The 16,923-nt window shown below is 37.8% G+C and overlaps 2 protein-coding genes across 5 annotated transcripts; one reads left to right on the top strand and one right to left on the bottom strand.

The window, feature by feature from the left end:
- On the bottom strand, positions 1-8,062 carry def6a (DEF6 guanine nucleotide exchange factor a). Its single transcript, XM_026367906.1, has 11 exons — positions 7,861-8,062; positions 6,155-6,295; positions 5,854-6,039; positions 4,780-5,001; positions 4,533-4,679; positions 3,606-3,714; positions 3,208-3,506; positions 2,940-3,106; positions 2,297-2,495; positions 1,287-1,377; positions 1-842 (listed from the first exon to the last, which is right to left on the bottom strand). Exons 1-11 carry the CDS (start codon positions 7,954-7,956, stop codon positions 646-648), a joined length of 1,854 nt encoding a protein of 617 aa, XP_026223691.1. The 5' UTR covers positions 7,957-8,062; the 3' UTR covers positions 1-645.
- On the top strand, positions 1,384-16,772 carry troap (trophinin associated protein). Of its 4 annotated transcripts, none has more exons than XM_026367902.1 (14): positions 1,384-1,512; positions 11,394-11,501; positions 12,041-12,278; positions 12,369-12,894; positions 13,173-13,291; positions 13,440-13,491; positions 13,659-13,804; positions 13,917-13,971; positions 14,076-14,158; positions 14,255-14,341; positions 14,576-14,683; positions 14,804-15,119; positions 15,577-15,779; positions 15,957-16,772. In XM_026367902.1, the coding sequence occupies exons 1-14, from the start codon at positions 1,508-1,510 to the stop codon at positions 16,041-16,043; spliced, it is 2,133 nt and encodes a 710-aa protein (XP_026223687.1). In that variant the 5' UTR covers positions 1,384-1,507; the 3' UTR covers positions 16,044-16,772. The 4 variants fall into 4 exon arrangements, with proteins under 4 accessions (XP_026223687.1, XP_026223690.1, XP_026223688.1 ...); XM_026367905.1 differs by having other exon boundaries at positions 14,576-14,626; XM_026367903.1 differs by having other exon boundaries at positions 14,079-14,158.
- The last annotated feature ends 151 nt before the right edge of the window (positions 16,773-16,923 follow it).

The following is a 16,923-nucleotide window of genomic DNA, read 5'->3' on the forward strand; positions in this document are numbered from 1 at the left end:
TGTATTTATGAAATTATTTCACTCTTTTTATTTACAATTATGTTAAGTGACAGTAGTAACAGGAAGTCGCCTCTCACTCCCTCTCTTTCTCGCTCTCTTTCTCGCTCTCTTTCTCTCTTTCCTGTTTATCAGGAGTGTTACTGTTAGACTGAATTTGTGGTAAATTCTAATACTGAACCAACTTTTCACATCAAAAATTAAGCCACTCCCCGCAACCAAAAACAAATACATAGATAGTATCGAAACATTGACTCTCTATATTACAAGGCTAAATAAATGAGCTTCCTTTATGTATGTAGGTACTACTCTTTAAACATCACAACCAACCGTGTACTTTCAGGATCTGCCTCACAGCTCTTTGTCTTTGCACTGAGGTATCGTATATTTCTAGAGCAGGCCTCACACAGGATGTAGTCAGAGCATCAGATGAGCAGTGAATACGTCTCATTAAACTGTTTTAAGCCATAGCAGTCTGTAAAATGAGGTCAGTAAATTCAACATTTAAAAATAGTAGTACTGTAAATTCGGTTTTAAGTGTAGGTGTGCCACTGCTTTCATATTGTTCAGACATTTAGCCAATTGTCTCTTGCCCTTATGTCAGAAAACTTTACCAAGTGATCTAAGCAGTCTCTCTGGTTCATGTTTTTAGGGGATATCCATGTCTCCGTTAGAGGCATGGGAGCGGCGTTTCTCTAAATCACACCCAGCTCTGCTGTCAACATTTTCTTTGCTCTCCTCGTCCTGATCCTCAGATCCTGATCTCCTTCTGAGACGCAACCCAGGATCTCTCTGTGTCGGGATCTGGAAGGATGAGAAGGAGCTTCCCAAGGATGGTCTCTTCTCTAAAAACAAGGACAGCGACATTAAACTTCTTTAGAAAGCAAAAATTCAATCGTATTGAGGTCTGAAACACAGCATTTTGAAAAGGGAAAACGCTGAAATAATGAAGGAATTCACTGGTCAAAAAACAAAGAACCTAATTTCAGGAAGTAGGTTTATAGAACGGCGTGTGACATATGATAATCTGTAGTGATGTTGTCTCTCATAAGAAGAACCAGACTACAGAACAGACACAGCCCAACCATGGTGACGGGATTTGATGCTGACATTAAGTAACCTTTAGTATAATACACAGTTAATTATTCTTTATATACACCTTTCATTACAGTTTTGATGACACACAGCATTAGATTTGTGTTAGGTTTGCAGGTCTGATGGTGTGACAAACTGGCTGAAAGATAACTTTCATGTTTGTCAAATTCTCGTTGTGCAGATGGGACACATACCGCCTGGTCCGATTGGCCGCATCAGTCTGTTCATCTGGACGTTCCAGTGTTTGACATTGGTGCTTGCTTGGCGAAGTTTCCTCTGCGCGGCCTGTCAAGGACAAAGAGCCACTCATTAAAACATCTGCTTCCTATAAAGAACTAGTACTGATGAGGAACTATACAGAAGAAGGCTGTGTGCTAAAGCATGTTAGCAGGATTGTCAGTCAAAAGATCAAGAAATGAGGTGAGTCTTTGGTGTTGCACATCGCTCACTGCACATTACTTCTTCTGTTAATTTTTATTCACTCTCTTCTTTAATTTTATATCGATGTACAATAAGTTCCCACCTCTCACTGTCTATATTCGTGACTTTTTGCAGGTATTTTTTGTCACAGAGCTTTTGGATTGCCTTAGATTGTACAGGTGTACCTAATAAAGTGGCCAAATGAGTGTATGACAATATGACCCAATATAAATATAAACCAATGTCTGATTCTGTTTTACAGCCAACTAGAAATTAAAATTGCTAAAAATTAGAAACGTTTCATATTATAAGTCATAAATATCTGTGAGACCATGACAGTACTGACTCTATTAGGGGAAAATAATCACTAGTAGAAATAACAGACCACTCTGTACTGATGATATTATCATAATAAAAACAAAAACATGCTTTGTATGAATCACAAAAGACGAAGTAACTCTTGGTGACATAACAGAACGACTCTTAGGTACAAGGGAACAGGTTTAAATCTATTGTTCTTGTTGAAGACATGATGGCTCTCTGGTTTTAGGTAATGCCATAATTATCCTGCATACTGTGATGTGTCACCTTCTCTGTAGCTCGAGTGAGACCACAACAGCGGCTGAATTATAAACTCAGTGCTTTATTCAGATATCATCTGTCCAACAACCAACAATTGCTTTAGACGTCAGATACCAAAAACAACCAAAACTCAGTCAAATGTAGCTACGATGGTCATTTCACTGAAATGAAATCAGTGCAGATTTCATGTTCTGGTTCTTACCACTACATCTTGGTCTACTCTGTGCCGGTTGGCGCGGACCTCCTCCAACTGCCTCTGCGCCTCGTCCAAGGCCCGGGACTTGGCCTCCATTTCCTGTTTGAGCTCCTGCTTCTCCCTCTGCGTCTTCAGGATGTACTCCTCCTGTTCCTCCTGCAGGGCCATGAGGGCCTTCATTTTCTCCTCTTCCTCAGCCAGTAACCTGGGACAGAAAACACAAAAATGTTATCTAATGTAATGTATAATTTCTAATTCCTAATTGATGGCAAGCTGTTGAAGATCTTTATATGATGTGTTTGAACTTGGACACAGATGCACAGTGGCTGCTGCAAAGTATCTGTAGATTTGTGTGCTCGATCTATCCGAGGTTTTAATTTAAGCACACAGACAGTGACACAAAAGGCCTGAGTGAGAAGCATTTAACAAGTTCCTCTGTTGGTAACTCAACTTCCTCAGGAACATAACGCAACATGATCTCCTTTCATCAGCTGAGCTTGATACGTATTGTCGGCACACAAAGGCGCCTCCCTGCCTATGGCTGACACACTGTTGTTTGCAGCTTCGAAACCCAAACAAGTCCTACTTATCATGCTGTGAAAATGTGTGAAGGTCGCTAATTCAGCGGAGATGGGCGGCTACACTCTACCCTGCTTGAGCGTAGCGGAAGGCCTCCTCATCCAGCCGGGCTTTGATCTCCTGCTGCAGTGCCTCCTCCAAACGCTTCTGCATCTCCTCCAGCTCCTGGATCCTCTTCCGCTGCTTCTCTGCTTCCTCTTCCTTCAGAGCCATCTCTGCCTGCATACTGACCCGCGCCTTGGGGCGCACAGCAAAAAACACAGAAATGAACTCTCACATTTTCTGCTCCTAACTTGAAATCCTTTTTTTTTTTTTTACCTCTTTACTTATGCACTCACCTCCTCAGCCTCTCGAAGCTGGATCTCCAGGGCCCGCTGGAGCTGCTCATGCTGCTGGCGTCTTCTCTGCTCGTCCTGCTCCATGAGGGCTTGAGCCTGTTTCTGTGCCTCTTTCAGGAGCTCCAGCTCTGCCAGCTTACGCTCCCGCTCCTCCTGCAGGGCCCGCAGCCTCTGCAGCTCTTCCTCCTTGGCCTGCCGTCTCTTCTCCCGCTGCTCCCGCTGTTCCCGTCTCTTCAGCTTCAGATCTTTGTGGAGAGATGATTTCCCCTCCACGTGCAGCCTTATAGCTGTTTGAATAGCTGTGGAGAAAATCATATTTAATTTCTTTATGTGAAGGTTTGAAAACAGATGTATGATCTATCAGTCATCACTATCAGTAAATGTGCGTCTCTTCTGACCTGTGGTCCACTCCTGTCTCTGTTTGGTGTCTGAGGCGCTCATCTCATATGTCTTGGAGAGGGTTTTTAGACAAAACATACACCTCTTCCCATCCCGGTCTGGCAGCACCTATTCAGTAAGGAAAACATTCACCTGATCAATAAAAAATCCCTTCATCATGTATTTTTTGAAGAGAAAAAGCACTTCAACTCGCTAGAAAAGGGCGTTTTCAATCCATTTTGAATGATCAAAGACTATCTGACCATCATCTGCTTCCTATAATAAAGCATCTTTTTACAGTTTTGTATGGGTGTGCTTGCTGAATAAGTAACCAGAATTGATTCTTTCTTTTCCGTAGACCTGAACTGACTCAGGACAACTTCTAATTAAATTTATTCTATTTGACGACTATATGAATATAACTTGAGGGCTTGAAATTATAACTCTTTTTCTTTTTGTGAACGTTGGGAAACCACCAACATTCATAACATTACAAGGGAAAATGTCGGTGAAGATTCTCAGTTAATCAGATGACGTTATCTTGAAAAGCTCTTTGGATGAATAGTGAAAAATGGTCAAAATGACAGATAATTGTATGTAAAAACTTGTTACTTGTTAATTATACTTGCTGAAGTTTTAATGTTTAAATTGAAGTAGAGCATTTGAAATTATTAGTGCACCTTTATCCGTTTATCACAAAATGGGTTGTAACAAATCAGGAGTATTAGATCACTTTCAGATGTTGTTTGGAGGGAGTTGACGTAAAGAGAGCTGTCTCTTCTGTACATAATATTTTCCAGTAAATTACAAGAAAAGCCAAATATGAGGGATGTCATAGAAATGTAAAGCTGTCATCATCCTGTGACATTCTGCGGGGAGTCCCCACCCCCTGGTTTAGATCCACCATCTTTAACATATTTTGCAGTGTGTATCTATACTCTGCTCACCTCCACACAGCAGTTCCCATCCAGAACTATGTTGCCTTGACAGTCTTTGCGGTCCTCCCCGGTGTAGTAGGACAAGTTGCTCGGCCTTAAAGTGAACCAGCGTTCCTTCCAGTTTCTCCTGAGCTGGCCTTTCTTCCACAGATACCCCTGTATGAACCCAAACCAACACACAGACGCTGTCACTGACACAAAAAAGAGCATGCTGGGAACCAAAACACAGACTTCTGGTGTCAGACGAGTCTCCCACCTCTTTGAGAACATCACCAACTATTTCCCTGTATACTTCCTCTATAGCCATGCTGATTATACTCTTATCAATTCCTCTGGTTATCTTCCCCGAGTTCATCATCTCCAGAAAAACCCAAACAGTAATGCCACTCTGTTGCACTGCGTCTTGGGAGAAGAAGTCCTCTAATTCGACACACTCAATGCTTATAGCCATGCATATTTTCTTGAGAAGGTATTCCACCTGAAGAGGAAAATTAAAATTTAATTATCAATAATTACATTAATGAAGAAGAAAGTAATTTAAGGTCATTTCATTTTATTACAGCCACTTTTGTGAACTTTTTGAGCATTTATTTTTCACATTTTCCTCTAGAATTTATTTGCTTCATTCAAATTAAATGACCTGTTGGCTGATATAGTCATAAAGATTTAGGTTTTACTTTATTTTTGCACTTTATTTTGCAGTGGCCCACTCATGTTACATTTTATTACAACACTGTATTACACATGTTACCACAGATTTTATGTGTGTGGTAGAGTGTGAAGTATCTACTAAAATAAAACTGGATAATGTTTGTTTAAACACAGCATGATAGAAACTACTCTGCCCTCAAAAGTTAGGGCTTTCTCTTGGCAGCGGCTGTGAAAAACACTCAACAGGAAACCAAAATGAGAGCTTGCAAGTGAGAAACAAGCCCACACTGCTGCATGAAAAGAGCACCGTGTTCCATGATGGCAAGAAACAAGGTTTCAGCCAGGGCTGACTTAGATATATAACATCCAACATTATATTTAGGCCAGAGATCACTGACTACAGAGCACAAGGACTTGAAAGAGATGAGGCTAAATTTAGATACAAGCAGTAACAAAAAACTAAAGTTGTCTAAAATAGTTTGTTTATATAATCTTACTATTGAAAATGGGACTAGAACATGTTCAATTACAAAGGATATTTGGTACATTGCAAGTAATAACATATTTTACAACATAATACTAATAAAGTATCTGTTACTAAATGGTAACTCTAACGTGTGATGGTGCAGCAATGCATTTAAAGATAAACAGGCTTACTATATGTTCTAGTTGCACTTACCTCATCAGGTACCATAACCAATGGGTATTTATCCTCAGACAGAAAATTAAAAAGGCACCAAAGGCGAAAAGCATCTTTGTCTGGTAGAACAGTGTTGCTGCTTCTGTCCGGCTGGTAGTTTTTCTTTGCCGTAAGAGTCCAACAGAGCTCATCTACGTTTTCTTTATTAAAAGATCCTTCAACAACCTGAAACAGCAAAATGCAGAGGATAAAAAAAACATTTATTATGTCTGCATCTTCGACTTTGAGTTGTAAAGCTGTATGAAACGTAAAAGTAACACAGTATTTGTGTTTTTGTCACCTTATCAAGGATGTATTTGTTGAGATAAGGCATATAACCCTGACTGGAAACTGGACCATCGTCATCATCCCTGAAGTGCTCCTCCAAGGCAACCGGGTCATGTGGGATTGACAAGACTGTGCACAGGTTGTGGGACAATACCTGAAAAGTCACAATATAATGTTAAAATGTAGTGATGAGCTACAGTTTTATTAAGCTACATGTATTTTGGTATGAATACTTATGAAGCTCGGTTCAATACGGTACACATAGTAGACAACTCAGTTTGAACCTGTGTGTTAATATCCCTTCAGGAAATATGTGCTAACAAAATAATGGTAATTTGATGTTTGCACCTGTTAGTGTGACAATATATTGAAACAAAATGAGTCAGCAAGATACTAAAGGAAACTGCAGAGCAAACATTTTCTGAGACAATTTTACACTGCAACCAAACGTTTTCTTAAGAAAATCAAGTAAACTATTTGTACAGCATCTTTCATACAACTTAGTGCAGCTGTAAAGTGCTTCATGGACTGATAATCTGGTGAATTGATCGTGATAAATCAACTTATGCTCAAATGTGCATATGCAACATTAAAACGTTGATAAAAGTGAGGAGCTCAAAATTCAGATGATTCCATTATTATCTTAAAGTAACACAATATACTGTATTGTACACCGCACACAGTACTATCACTAGAAGTACTACAAGTCTGTCAGAGCGAATTTTATTCCATAAACACATTTACTATTACTGTATTAAAGTTTTCAGTCTTCAGTTTGCAAAAACCTTATATATCTGATGCATGTTATCTCACAACCCGTCTCTGTGTGTTGAGCCATAACCACATCCTGTCTCTAGGCTCCAGTGCACTACAACATCTGTCAGCTTTGAGGCCACAGCATGCAAACAGTTTGCTACTCAAGGCATCTAATGAACATGGTGCCTGTACACAGCCTGCATGCGTGAGGGGGATAAGCCCAATCATGAGGCTGTCTTGCTGAAAGCCAGTAGTGAGGCAGCACATCACAGAAACGTGGAGGTGGCTGGAAATGGAGTCTAATCCATGCCAAGACCCAGTGACATAATGATGAGATCAACACAAATACAGTGGCTTCACTGAAGCCTTGGAGCCAGAGACAACAGTCACCAACATGTTTCCATTTTTGTCCCTCTCTCACTGTAACAAAGTACTTTTGACGCACACAGGCTCATGTTGTAAACATATTCTATTAAACAAGCTACTACAAGCTGGTACGTCGAGGCCCAGCGTAAGCACAGCTTGGAGATGAGGGCTCCCATTCATATACACACTGAGAGCAAACTGTTACTCCAGTGCTCTGACCAGACAGAGCCGCATATTGTGCCCTTTTCAGCAGAGAAAGCATTTTACTCCAAATAAAGGGAACAGATTTGTTCCTTGTTGGGCAGCAAATAGTTTAAAAAAGCATTTTACAGAGGAAATATTGAAGATGGTGTGAACTCATATCAGGTAACATACACCCATATTTCCTGAAACTCAGAAAAAATCAACAAAGACTAAATAACAAACACATTTGTGGCATTTCATTTTCTTGAAATATTTTCACCTCGTCTTACTCAGATCGAGCCCACGTGATTGAATATGAATTGAAGGAGGAAATGAGGCAGCAACTTAAAAAAAGGGAGTCAATTTTCAGGACAAAAAAGTTTCCTAAAGCTCCAGATAGAGACGTCCACTCACCTTTAGCTGAGACTTGGACACCTTACCACTCTTCTCCAGATCCAGGGCGGTGAAACCGTACCAGATGGACTTGAGCAGCTCAGACCGCAGGTCCATGTCTGCAGAAGCGTTGTTTTCTGGTTTCCTCCTCTACGTCTCTTGTTCTTCCCTCTGCTGTTGACACGGGGCCCTTGGGTGACAGGCAGACACCCACGCTGTGTTGCTGCTGACAGGCATGCATGAGGCTTTACCAGCCTGCGGCAGCGACACCTGCAGGACATGCACAGACAGAGAGGGAGGGTCTTAGTGTTGACTGTGTGCTCTCATTCTGCCTTCCAGTGGAGGAAGTGATACTCAAATGCTTTGAAATCTTTTTCAAGCTTTTCTGCTTTATATCATTGTATACTGAATATCACAGGGTTTTGAGCTGTCAATTTAATAAACAAACAAACAACATAAAAATAAATTACTTCATGATCTTTTATAGACCAAACAATTACTATATAAAAGAATGAGATTAATACATGATAATAAGGACAATTTTTCATTGTAGGCTTCATTTTTACAGTAGTTAGCATAAAAGGAAAACACTGTTACATGTACCACACATTTGTACTAGTTAATGTATCCTACTTGAGTAAATTTACTTTCCTCTACTGCTGCCTTCAGTATATGGTGAATGTATAGAACTTACACTAAGTAATACTGAATATAACAGACCTCAGTTCCTAGATTTTACATTTACAGGATAAAAAAAACTATTTATTTTCAATTAAATTCAATTTTATTTGCATAGCGCCAAATCACAAAAGTCATCTCAAGGCACTTTACAGTGTTTCAGGTTCGAGACCTTAAAAGATATAACTGTATACAGAATTATATATTATTGAGCAAACACTAGGCGACAGTGGAGAAAAACTCCCTTTAATGAAAGACAACAAGCAGGAAAAACACTGGACAGGTTGGTAGGACCAGAAAACTGCAGCCTGGAGATATACAGCTCCGAGGCTCAGAGATTCCTCACAGTGTTACCTGAGGCCAATGTTATGTCATCTAGGGTAAGAATATGATTAAACATCATGTCTCTGAGGTTTTTAGGACCAAACTAAATAACCTCTAGGAGTAGAAAATGAAAGGACATCCAGGCCTTTATGTCTAACAAGACGACTATAGAGAGAAGGCCAAGGATTTTAGAGATAAAGGGCAGATTGGATATTGATCTAAAATGAGCTAAAACCCCGGAGAGTAGGCGTTTGAGCAGATATTTGATAACTACCTCGTTTTCTCTCTTTACTTCTTAACTAACAGTCACATATTGTCAGATAGTTGACCTTTGCTTTAATTTGCGATTCAGCAATTTAGCAACTAAAGCTTTGGGTATATTGTTAATTTGTGTTATTTGGGTTGTGTAAAAACAGAAACATCTCCAAAAGTACCTGTTACCTGCTATGTTAGCCCTCTGTACCTCAAACATCTCAAACTTTGACAAGCGATTCAAATAAATGACAATAAATGATGAGGTGGAGACCACAAAGGAAGCCATTACGAATATCACCATCTAGTGGTGAGGCTGTAAAGTATCCTACTCTTACTTGGCAAAAATATATTTATGTTATTCCTTATAAGAATAATAATAATAATTATTATTATTATTATTGATGTTGTTGTTATAGTTTCTATTATTATTGTTCATTCATTTGGTAATTTTATCACCTTGTGCTGCTTTCAGTGCGACTTCGGAGGTTTTGTATTCTTTTCTATTCTATTTTCTTATTTTTTGTTCTATTCTCTTATTTTTTGTTCTATTCTATTCTATTTTCTTATTTTTTGTTCTATTCTCTTATTTTTTGTTCTATTCTATTCTATTTTATTATTTCTTGTTCTATTCTCTTATTTTTTGTTCTATTCTATTCTATTTTATTTTTTATTTTATTTGTTATTTGTTTTTTGTTCTATATTATTCTATTCTATTCTATTTTTTTCTATATTATTCTATTATATTCTATTTTATTATTTATTTTATTTTATTTTTTTATTTTTTGTTCTATATTATTCTATTCTATTCTATTCTATTTTATTTTTTTTTTTGTTCTATATTATTCTATTCTATTCTATTATTTATTATTATTTATTTTATTTTTTTATTTTTTGTTCTATATTATTCTATTCTATTCTATTTTATTTTATTTTATTTTTTTTGTTCTATATTATTCTATTCTATTTTTTTATTTTTTTTATTTTTTTTTTATTTTTTGTTCTATATTATTCTATTCTATTCTATTTTATTATTTTATTTTTTGTTCTATATTATTCTATTCTATTCTATTTTATTATTATTTTATTATTTTTTTATTTTTTGTTCTATATTATTCTATTCTATTCTATTTATTTTATTTTTTATTTTTTTATTTTTTGTTATATTATTCTATTCTATTCTATTTTATTATTTATTTTATTTTATTTTTTTATTTTTTGTTCTATATTATTCTATTCTATTCTATTTTATTTTATTTTATTTTTTTTGTTCTATATTATTCTATTCTATTTTATTTTTTTTATTTTTGGTTCTATATTATTCTATTCTATTCTATTTTATTATTTTTTATTTTTGATTCTAATTATTCTATTTCTAATTATTTTATTTTTATTTATTTTTTTTGTTCTATTATTATTTCTATTCTATTCTATTTTATTTTATTTTATTTTTTTTGTTCTATATTATTCTATTCTATTTTATTTATTTTTTTATTTTTTTATTTATCTACTGAAAGATGCCGCGTCAAAAAAACAGTCACATGGTCAAACAATTTTCGCGTCGTTACCATGGAGCTGTTTATGAAACTCCGTTGCTCATTGGTCGACGATGTTGTCATGACCAGTATGCGCACAGTCATTGGCTGCGGCGGCTTCCCATTGTGACCAATAGCGGAGCGCGCTTTTTACAAACTGCTGCTAGTTCAGGAAGTTGACAGCCCACCTCGGGGTGAAAAGACCCAACAAGGGATCTTTAAATCTGCACAAAACGCCTGGAAAACGAAAACATTTGGATTTAGTTCTATGAGAACGTCTTTATTGGATGCACAGAAGGACGTTAAAGTGGCTCTATTGTATTTTGAAAGTATGTAACGTATTTAACAAACAGTTTTACGCGTCTGTGTAACTTAGCATGTGCTACAGAGAATCGACTTTACATTCAGACTTTTGTTCTGGTTAAAGCTGATTTGTCCTGACATGATGTTTACTACGTGCATACTGTGTACAGGCCTAATATCGTGTATTAGGTATATCTTTTAATTTGGAGAACATGTGGCATTACCATTATTTATTTCTCATTCGTTTGTTAATGCATGGTGGCGTTTGGCTTCATACAGTTTTATTGACGTTCTTGCTTTTGTTGTTTCTAGATTTGAAACAAATGTTAAAACTGATAAGAACTTTAACTCAATGTGGCTGTTTTGCTTCTGCTGGTGTTTTTTATTTAGCTACTCACTTTGCTATTAGCCTGTATAGTATACTTGATTGCTTCACTTTCATTTGTTTTTCTGCTCATGTAGTTGTTCTTCATACCTTCATCACCCACTTCTTCCTCTTGACATCAGTATGGACTCCTCTCCTGTTCTTTGTAAGCAAAGTCAGAACAAAATTTGCAGTGATTTGCAGAGGTAAGCCATTTCATGACGGACTAGATACTTTTCTCCAGTTTATTTTCTCTTTGCCTTTTGGGCTGGGTGTGATTACTTTAGTGGCACAAAGACTGTGATGTAATGAAAAATGATAATGAAGTCCTGTCAGATTTGTGATCTCGAGCACATAGTTCCTAACTATCCTAAACTTGAAAAACTTGTTCATGCATGGCTAACTGTGTTTAAATTTTGGCATCTTTGTCTTCTATAAATTGTAAAACAAGAGAAATGGGTAGAGAAACATGTTTATATTCCTTAAAATAGTTTTGTTATTGTTACTGAACTCATGAATCATCACAACAAAAACTGTACAAGGGCTGCAACAAAAGTTAACATATACACTATTGTCTTGTTTTGTCTGACCATTAAAACCCAAAGGTAACTAATTTAATATTAAAAAAGACCAAGAAAACCAACAAATCCTCTCAAAAGAGAGGCTGAAACCAGAGAATGTGAATAGTCGACTAATCTCAAATTGCATTTGTCCTTTTGCAACTGGCTGTTTTTTTTCTTCACAGAATGAGAAATGAACACAACAAAATGACAGCAAACCCGAAACCTTTCAAACTCCAATCTGCACCTCATCCTTCCAAAAAAGATAGCGAGAATCAAGACCCAAGAGTCTCAGAAATTGGTAAAAAAACATCTCTGCGACCTGGTGTGAGCAGACTTCCAGTGCTTGCAAAGTCCCTTCATCTTCAGACTCCCTCTGACTTCAGTCAGTCCCACTGTAGGTGGGAGGAGAAACCTCTGGCTGTACGTTCCTCATTACTCTCCAGTAGATTTAAATCTTCTTTCTAATGTGATGATTCTTACATTCTCAACACATCATTTATTTTCCTGCAGGGAAAAGCTAAGAAGAACAAGCCGTGCACCAGGCCAGTCCCTTTTAACCTGTCTCAGCCCAAGAGCTCAAGAACAACCAATGAAAACCAACAACCTTTACAATCACAAACTGGCTCTAATGCTGTCCAACCTGAAAACAATATATCCAATGCTCGCCTAAAAGCCCAGAGCATAAATACAAAACCCTCTAAACATCTAGCTGTGGAAAGCAGCACAGGAGTCTCTACTAGAGGGACACTGAAGTCTCATGGAAAGAACACAGATAATACAATCCATGCATCAGGACAGTCTGGGCCTCGCAACACATCTAAGCCTTCAACCCCTTTGTCCAATCCTCATCTGTCATCTATCCGTAAGAACTCGATGCAGCACAAGAGCATCCCTTTTTCTGCACAGCCTTCGGTCAGTGCAGAGAACTGTTTCACTAACACAGAACCGCTCAGAGTCAAAGACCTAACCAAGACATCGAATGCTAGCCAGAACAAGCAGCTGACCAGAGAGGGACATTTTTCAAAAGGTTCAACCAGTAAGTTTGTCATCTGAACAATTTAATAATAGGTTGTGATGTATTTGTCTACGCCATTTGTTTTAACCTACATGAACTGGGTTTTATACGCTTTCTCCATCAATAATTGTATCTCACCTTTTAAAACTTCACAATAGTTGTAGTTTACTATAATAATATAATAATTTGATAGCTAGAAAAGTTTTCATATTACCTGACTTACTACATTGCTCAGTTATGTATCTCTGTGAATAGTAGTTTCGTTTTATCATTCTGATTTTTTTTTTAATGCATTCCAGACAAAGGGGAGACCTTCCAGCCTGACCACGCGGCTTTGCTCAGTTTTCTGCGCAACGAGGGAGTAAGTGCCATAGGACTGGGATCTGGGACTCCACAGTCAAAACCCTATAATTACCTGGTGGGTTGGTTTGATAAGAGTCATTCACATTGTCTTCTGGTCCCTAAGCTTTATGGATGGGATGTTACTGTGTTTGTCTCAGTAGAGATATCTGGTGTTTTAATGTGTTAGTCCAATTTGATTTTAATGGTGATTTTCTGGTTTACAGCCACAGCGTGTGTCTGTTATGAAGAGCCAACAAAAAGCTGGATGTGTCGCAGGTCAGCATAAAACTGGGATTGTAATCTGTACTTTTAATGTGTGATCACAGTTTAGTTATTTTATTTTATTATTTGTCATTCAAATTCAATAAATCGTAAAACTGATGCTAAGCAATGCTTGATATTTTAGGAAATATCTTTCTTATGTTTTCTGTGCTCTTTCAAAGGATCCGGGAAGTCGGTGCAGTTCTCCCCAGATGCTGTGTCACTGCAGAGTATCCTCCAGAACGAGGGAGTGAAGGCTGCTGGGCCTGTGGGTGCCACACCCAAAAATTCTGCTTGTCCATCAGGCAGAGGCACGTCAATCTACACAGTATGTACACTTTCAGCTTGTTTTCACGTCTGCTGTACATGTGTTTTGGAGTTACTATTCTACATTTGAAATGCAAACTTGGTATCATTTACTGGGCTGCTTCCTTTCTCAGGCTCAGAGGGTGCCAGTTAGAAAAAATCGTGCAGAGCCAACTGCAGGAACAGCGGGTAAGTTGCAGGATTGTTGTTGTTCTTGTTATCTTATTAAACCTAATGGATTTTTTATCTCTTTGTCCTTTTGTCCTGATGTGACACATCTTTTTTATTCTCAGCAGTAGCTGTCAAAGACACTCCACTGAACAAATGGACTCCGCAGAGAGTCCAGGACACCAGACATCAGCCCATGTCTGCTATGGTCAGTATAATGTTCATGTAATGTATTTTTATATTCTATTTGGTACATTTTGTTTGATACAGTCATCTCTTTTTCTCATAATTCTGCTATTTTTAGAAATGGCATCTGTCAACACAACAGTCACCATATGTGGGCACTGCCGGGTTAAGGAGCTGCAAAACCAACCTTCAGCCAAATCAGGAGGTGAGACCTGCACATTGTTTCAGTTTTATAATGTGTTTAAAGAGCTTTTCTCTGTTTGCAAATCTGTTTGAAAGTGCTTCACAAACATATGATATTACTATACTAATATTATATTAATATAATATACTACAATATTATATTATACATATTACTTCTGCCACCACAGCCTTTATTTTTAATCAGAAATTAACACACTCTGTGAATCGGTCATACGATTTTCTTGTTCGTTAACAGGAGGTCGTCCAGAGATTATTTGATGATCAAGAGGACGAGCAAAGCACAAATGTGAGAGACAAAGATCCTGAGACACAAGCAGAACAGCTCCCAGCTCCAAACTCAACTGTGAGATGTGAAATCTAAAACTTGCAGCCATATAGAAATCCTTACTGGCTTTAATATATTTTCTTTGAACTGTGTTGTGAAATTGATGCATGTTGTTCTGTTTGCTCCCCCATTCCTTAGATTACAACTCACTGTGAAGAAAATGTAGAGACTAGCAAGGCCAGCACCAGCGAGGATGAGGAGAAGGAGCAGACGTTTGAGCGGAGGCAGCCGTTCATCCAAGCACCAGAAAGAGAATCAGTCATTTTTTTCTCAACGGGCAAAAAGCTGCTAAGAGCTCCACGTTTTGAGAAGCAAGAGAGTTCGTCCCATCAGGGTCAGCATGGTGCAGTTTCATCAGAGCAGAACCTGCAGGGCAGCAAGGTACCTGAAGAGATATCGCCCGTGGCCGAAGCGACCTGTCAGATGATTCCTTCTGTTCAGAGTCTGCACAGAGGTAACACTGACATCACACATTCCCCAGACTAATGCATTTGTCAACAGTGACCCTCCTTTAAGCTGCCATAGGACGGAGTAATATTGCTATGTTCAGTCTGATTTTGACGTAAGTGATGTTGTTCCACGGCGGTTTAAATCAAGCAACGTGTGTGAGATATGTTTTTGGAGGAGTTTTCGTTGCATGTGTCATTAAGGAGCATTGTGGCCTCAAGTTTAATATACCTTCTGTTTCCGCTCTGCCTAACTGTGTTTGTGTGTCTGTGGGCAACTCATTCCAGAGGAGAGGATCCTCAGGTTAAGAGCTGCTGCAACAGGACTAGTCTGACAGTATTTCCAATCATTACCTGCTGTTGGAGTGCATTAGTTGACACATAATATAATTTCATGTATTATATTTTACCTGAGGTCTTTTGAGCACTTCCTTGCATTGCAGCTGTTACATTTTAATTTTACAGACGTAATTCTTCAGAAGACTTGTGCCATGAGTCCTGCAGTGGCATTGCTGCGTAAGCGCCTTCCTCCTCTGGAGGAGCTGCGCATGGATGAAGAAGTGGCCACCTACACCTCAGTGTCTGTCTCAGATGCTCACGGGTTTCTCCCACCTCGGCCTCGTTGTGGAAACCCACTGGCCACCATCCTGCACCTTGAAGAGTCCACTGTGAGTAGATCATACAGTATAACGCGGCATTTTTGTGCTTTTTTGTTGAGATTTAGACCTGAAAACTAATACTTTTTTAATAGTATAATAGGAAACAACGCAATGGAGTATTCCAGCCCTGCAACTTGACATTTAGCTTCTCTGTCTATTTTATTTTATTTTGTTTTATTTTTCCAGACATTTGTTCCAATTGGCTTCGATCTTTCTTCTGGTCCTTCTTCTGGTCCTTCTTCTCCACTCAGCTCGACGCTGCAGGAACGATGAGTTGCACTACTAAAACAGTATTTATGGATAAGCTTACTGTGGTGTACTGAAGAGACTTTCTTTAATGGAATTGATGACGTTAGTCCAACACTGTCCCTGTTCGCCTAATACAAGTTCAAAGCACGAGACTGGCGCTATATTTTTTTCCTTTCTCTTTTTTTAGAAACCATACATCTTTTATAAAAATCTATTGCTGCTTTTAATGAATGGTTTCTGAAAAAATAGAGGTTATATGTATCAAATGAAGCATCCTTTGTACTTTCAATAATGTAGATACAGATTTGTTTGTTAGATAGATAAATAGATTATATAAATGTGAGAACAATAAATGTTTCAAAAGGTCAGTGAAGACTGGATTTGATCAGTGTTATTACTTTAGGATACATCTAGAATTATCAGAATATTTTTTTTTCCACAAACTAGAATATTTGTTGTTACTGTAATGTTTATAATAAATGTATATATGATATTGTACATGTTTCATGTATACTTGAGGCATGAACCAAGATATTCCATGTTGTCTTGTATTCTTTGAGCCAGATATAGAGTTCAACCCTTTTCCTGGAAACATCTTACAAGGTTTACCCATCTGATAAATGATGTGACATGTCTCCTGTTTGGAGATTAAATAGTATCAACACCTGACGGTGAAGAACAAGTTCATTGGCACCAAAAGGTCAATTCACAAAGCTTATGTTGTGTGACAAACTGTTCAAGAACTAAGTAAAAGTACTACGAAGTACTAAACTGATAATATCAAGCTCTGATATTCCAGTAGTATAATTAACAGTTTACCAGTTTTGTTGTTTGACTAAACTATTAATTGACCCACAACACCAGCAACCTTTCAACTTGGGACTAATTTCATTTGTAGAAGTGA

Source organism: Anabas testudineus, chromosome 7 (assembly GCF_900324465.2).
Source record: "Anabas testudineus chromosome 7, fAnaTes1.2, whole genome shotgun sequence".
In the NCBI taxonomy this organism is placed as follows: Eukaryota; Metazoa; Chordata; class Actinopteri; order Anabantiformes; family Anabantidae; genus Anabas; species Anabas testudineus.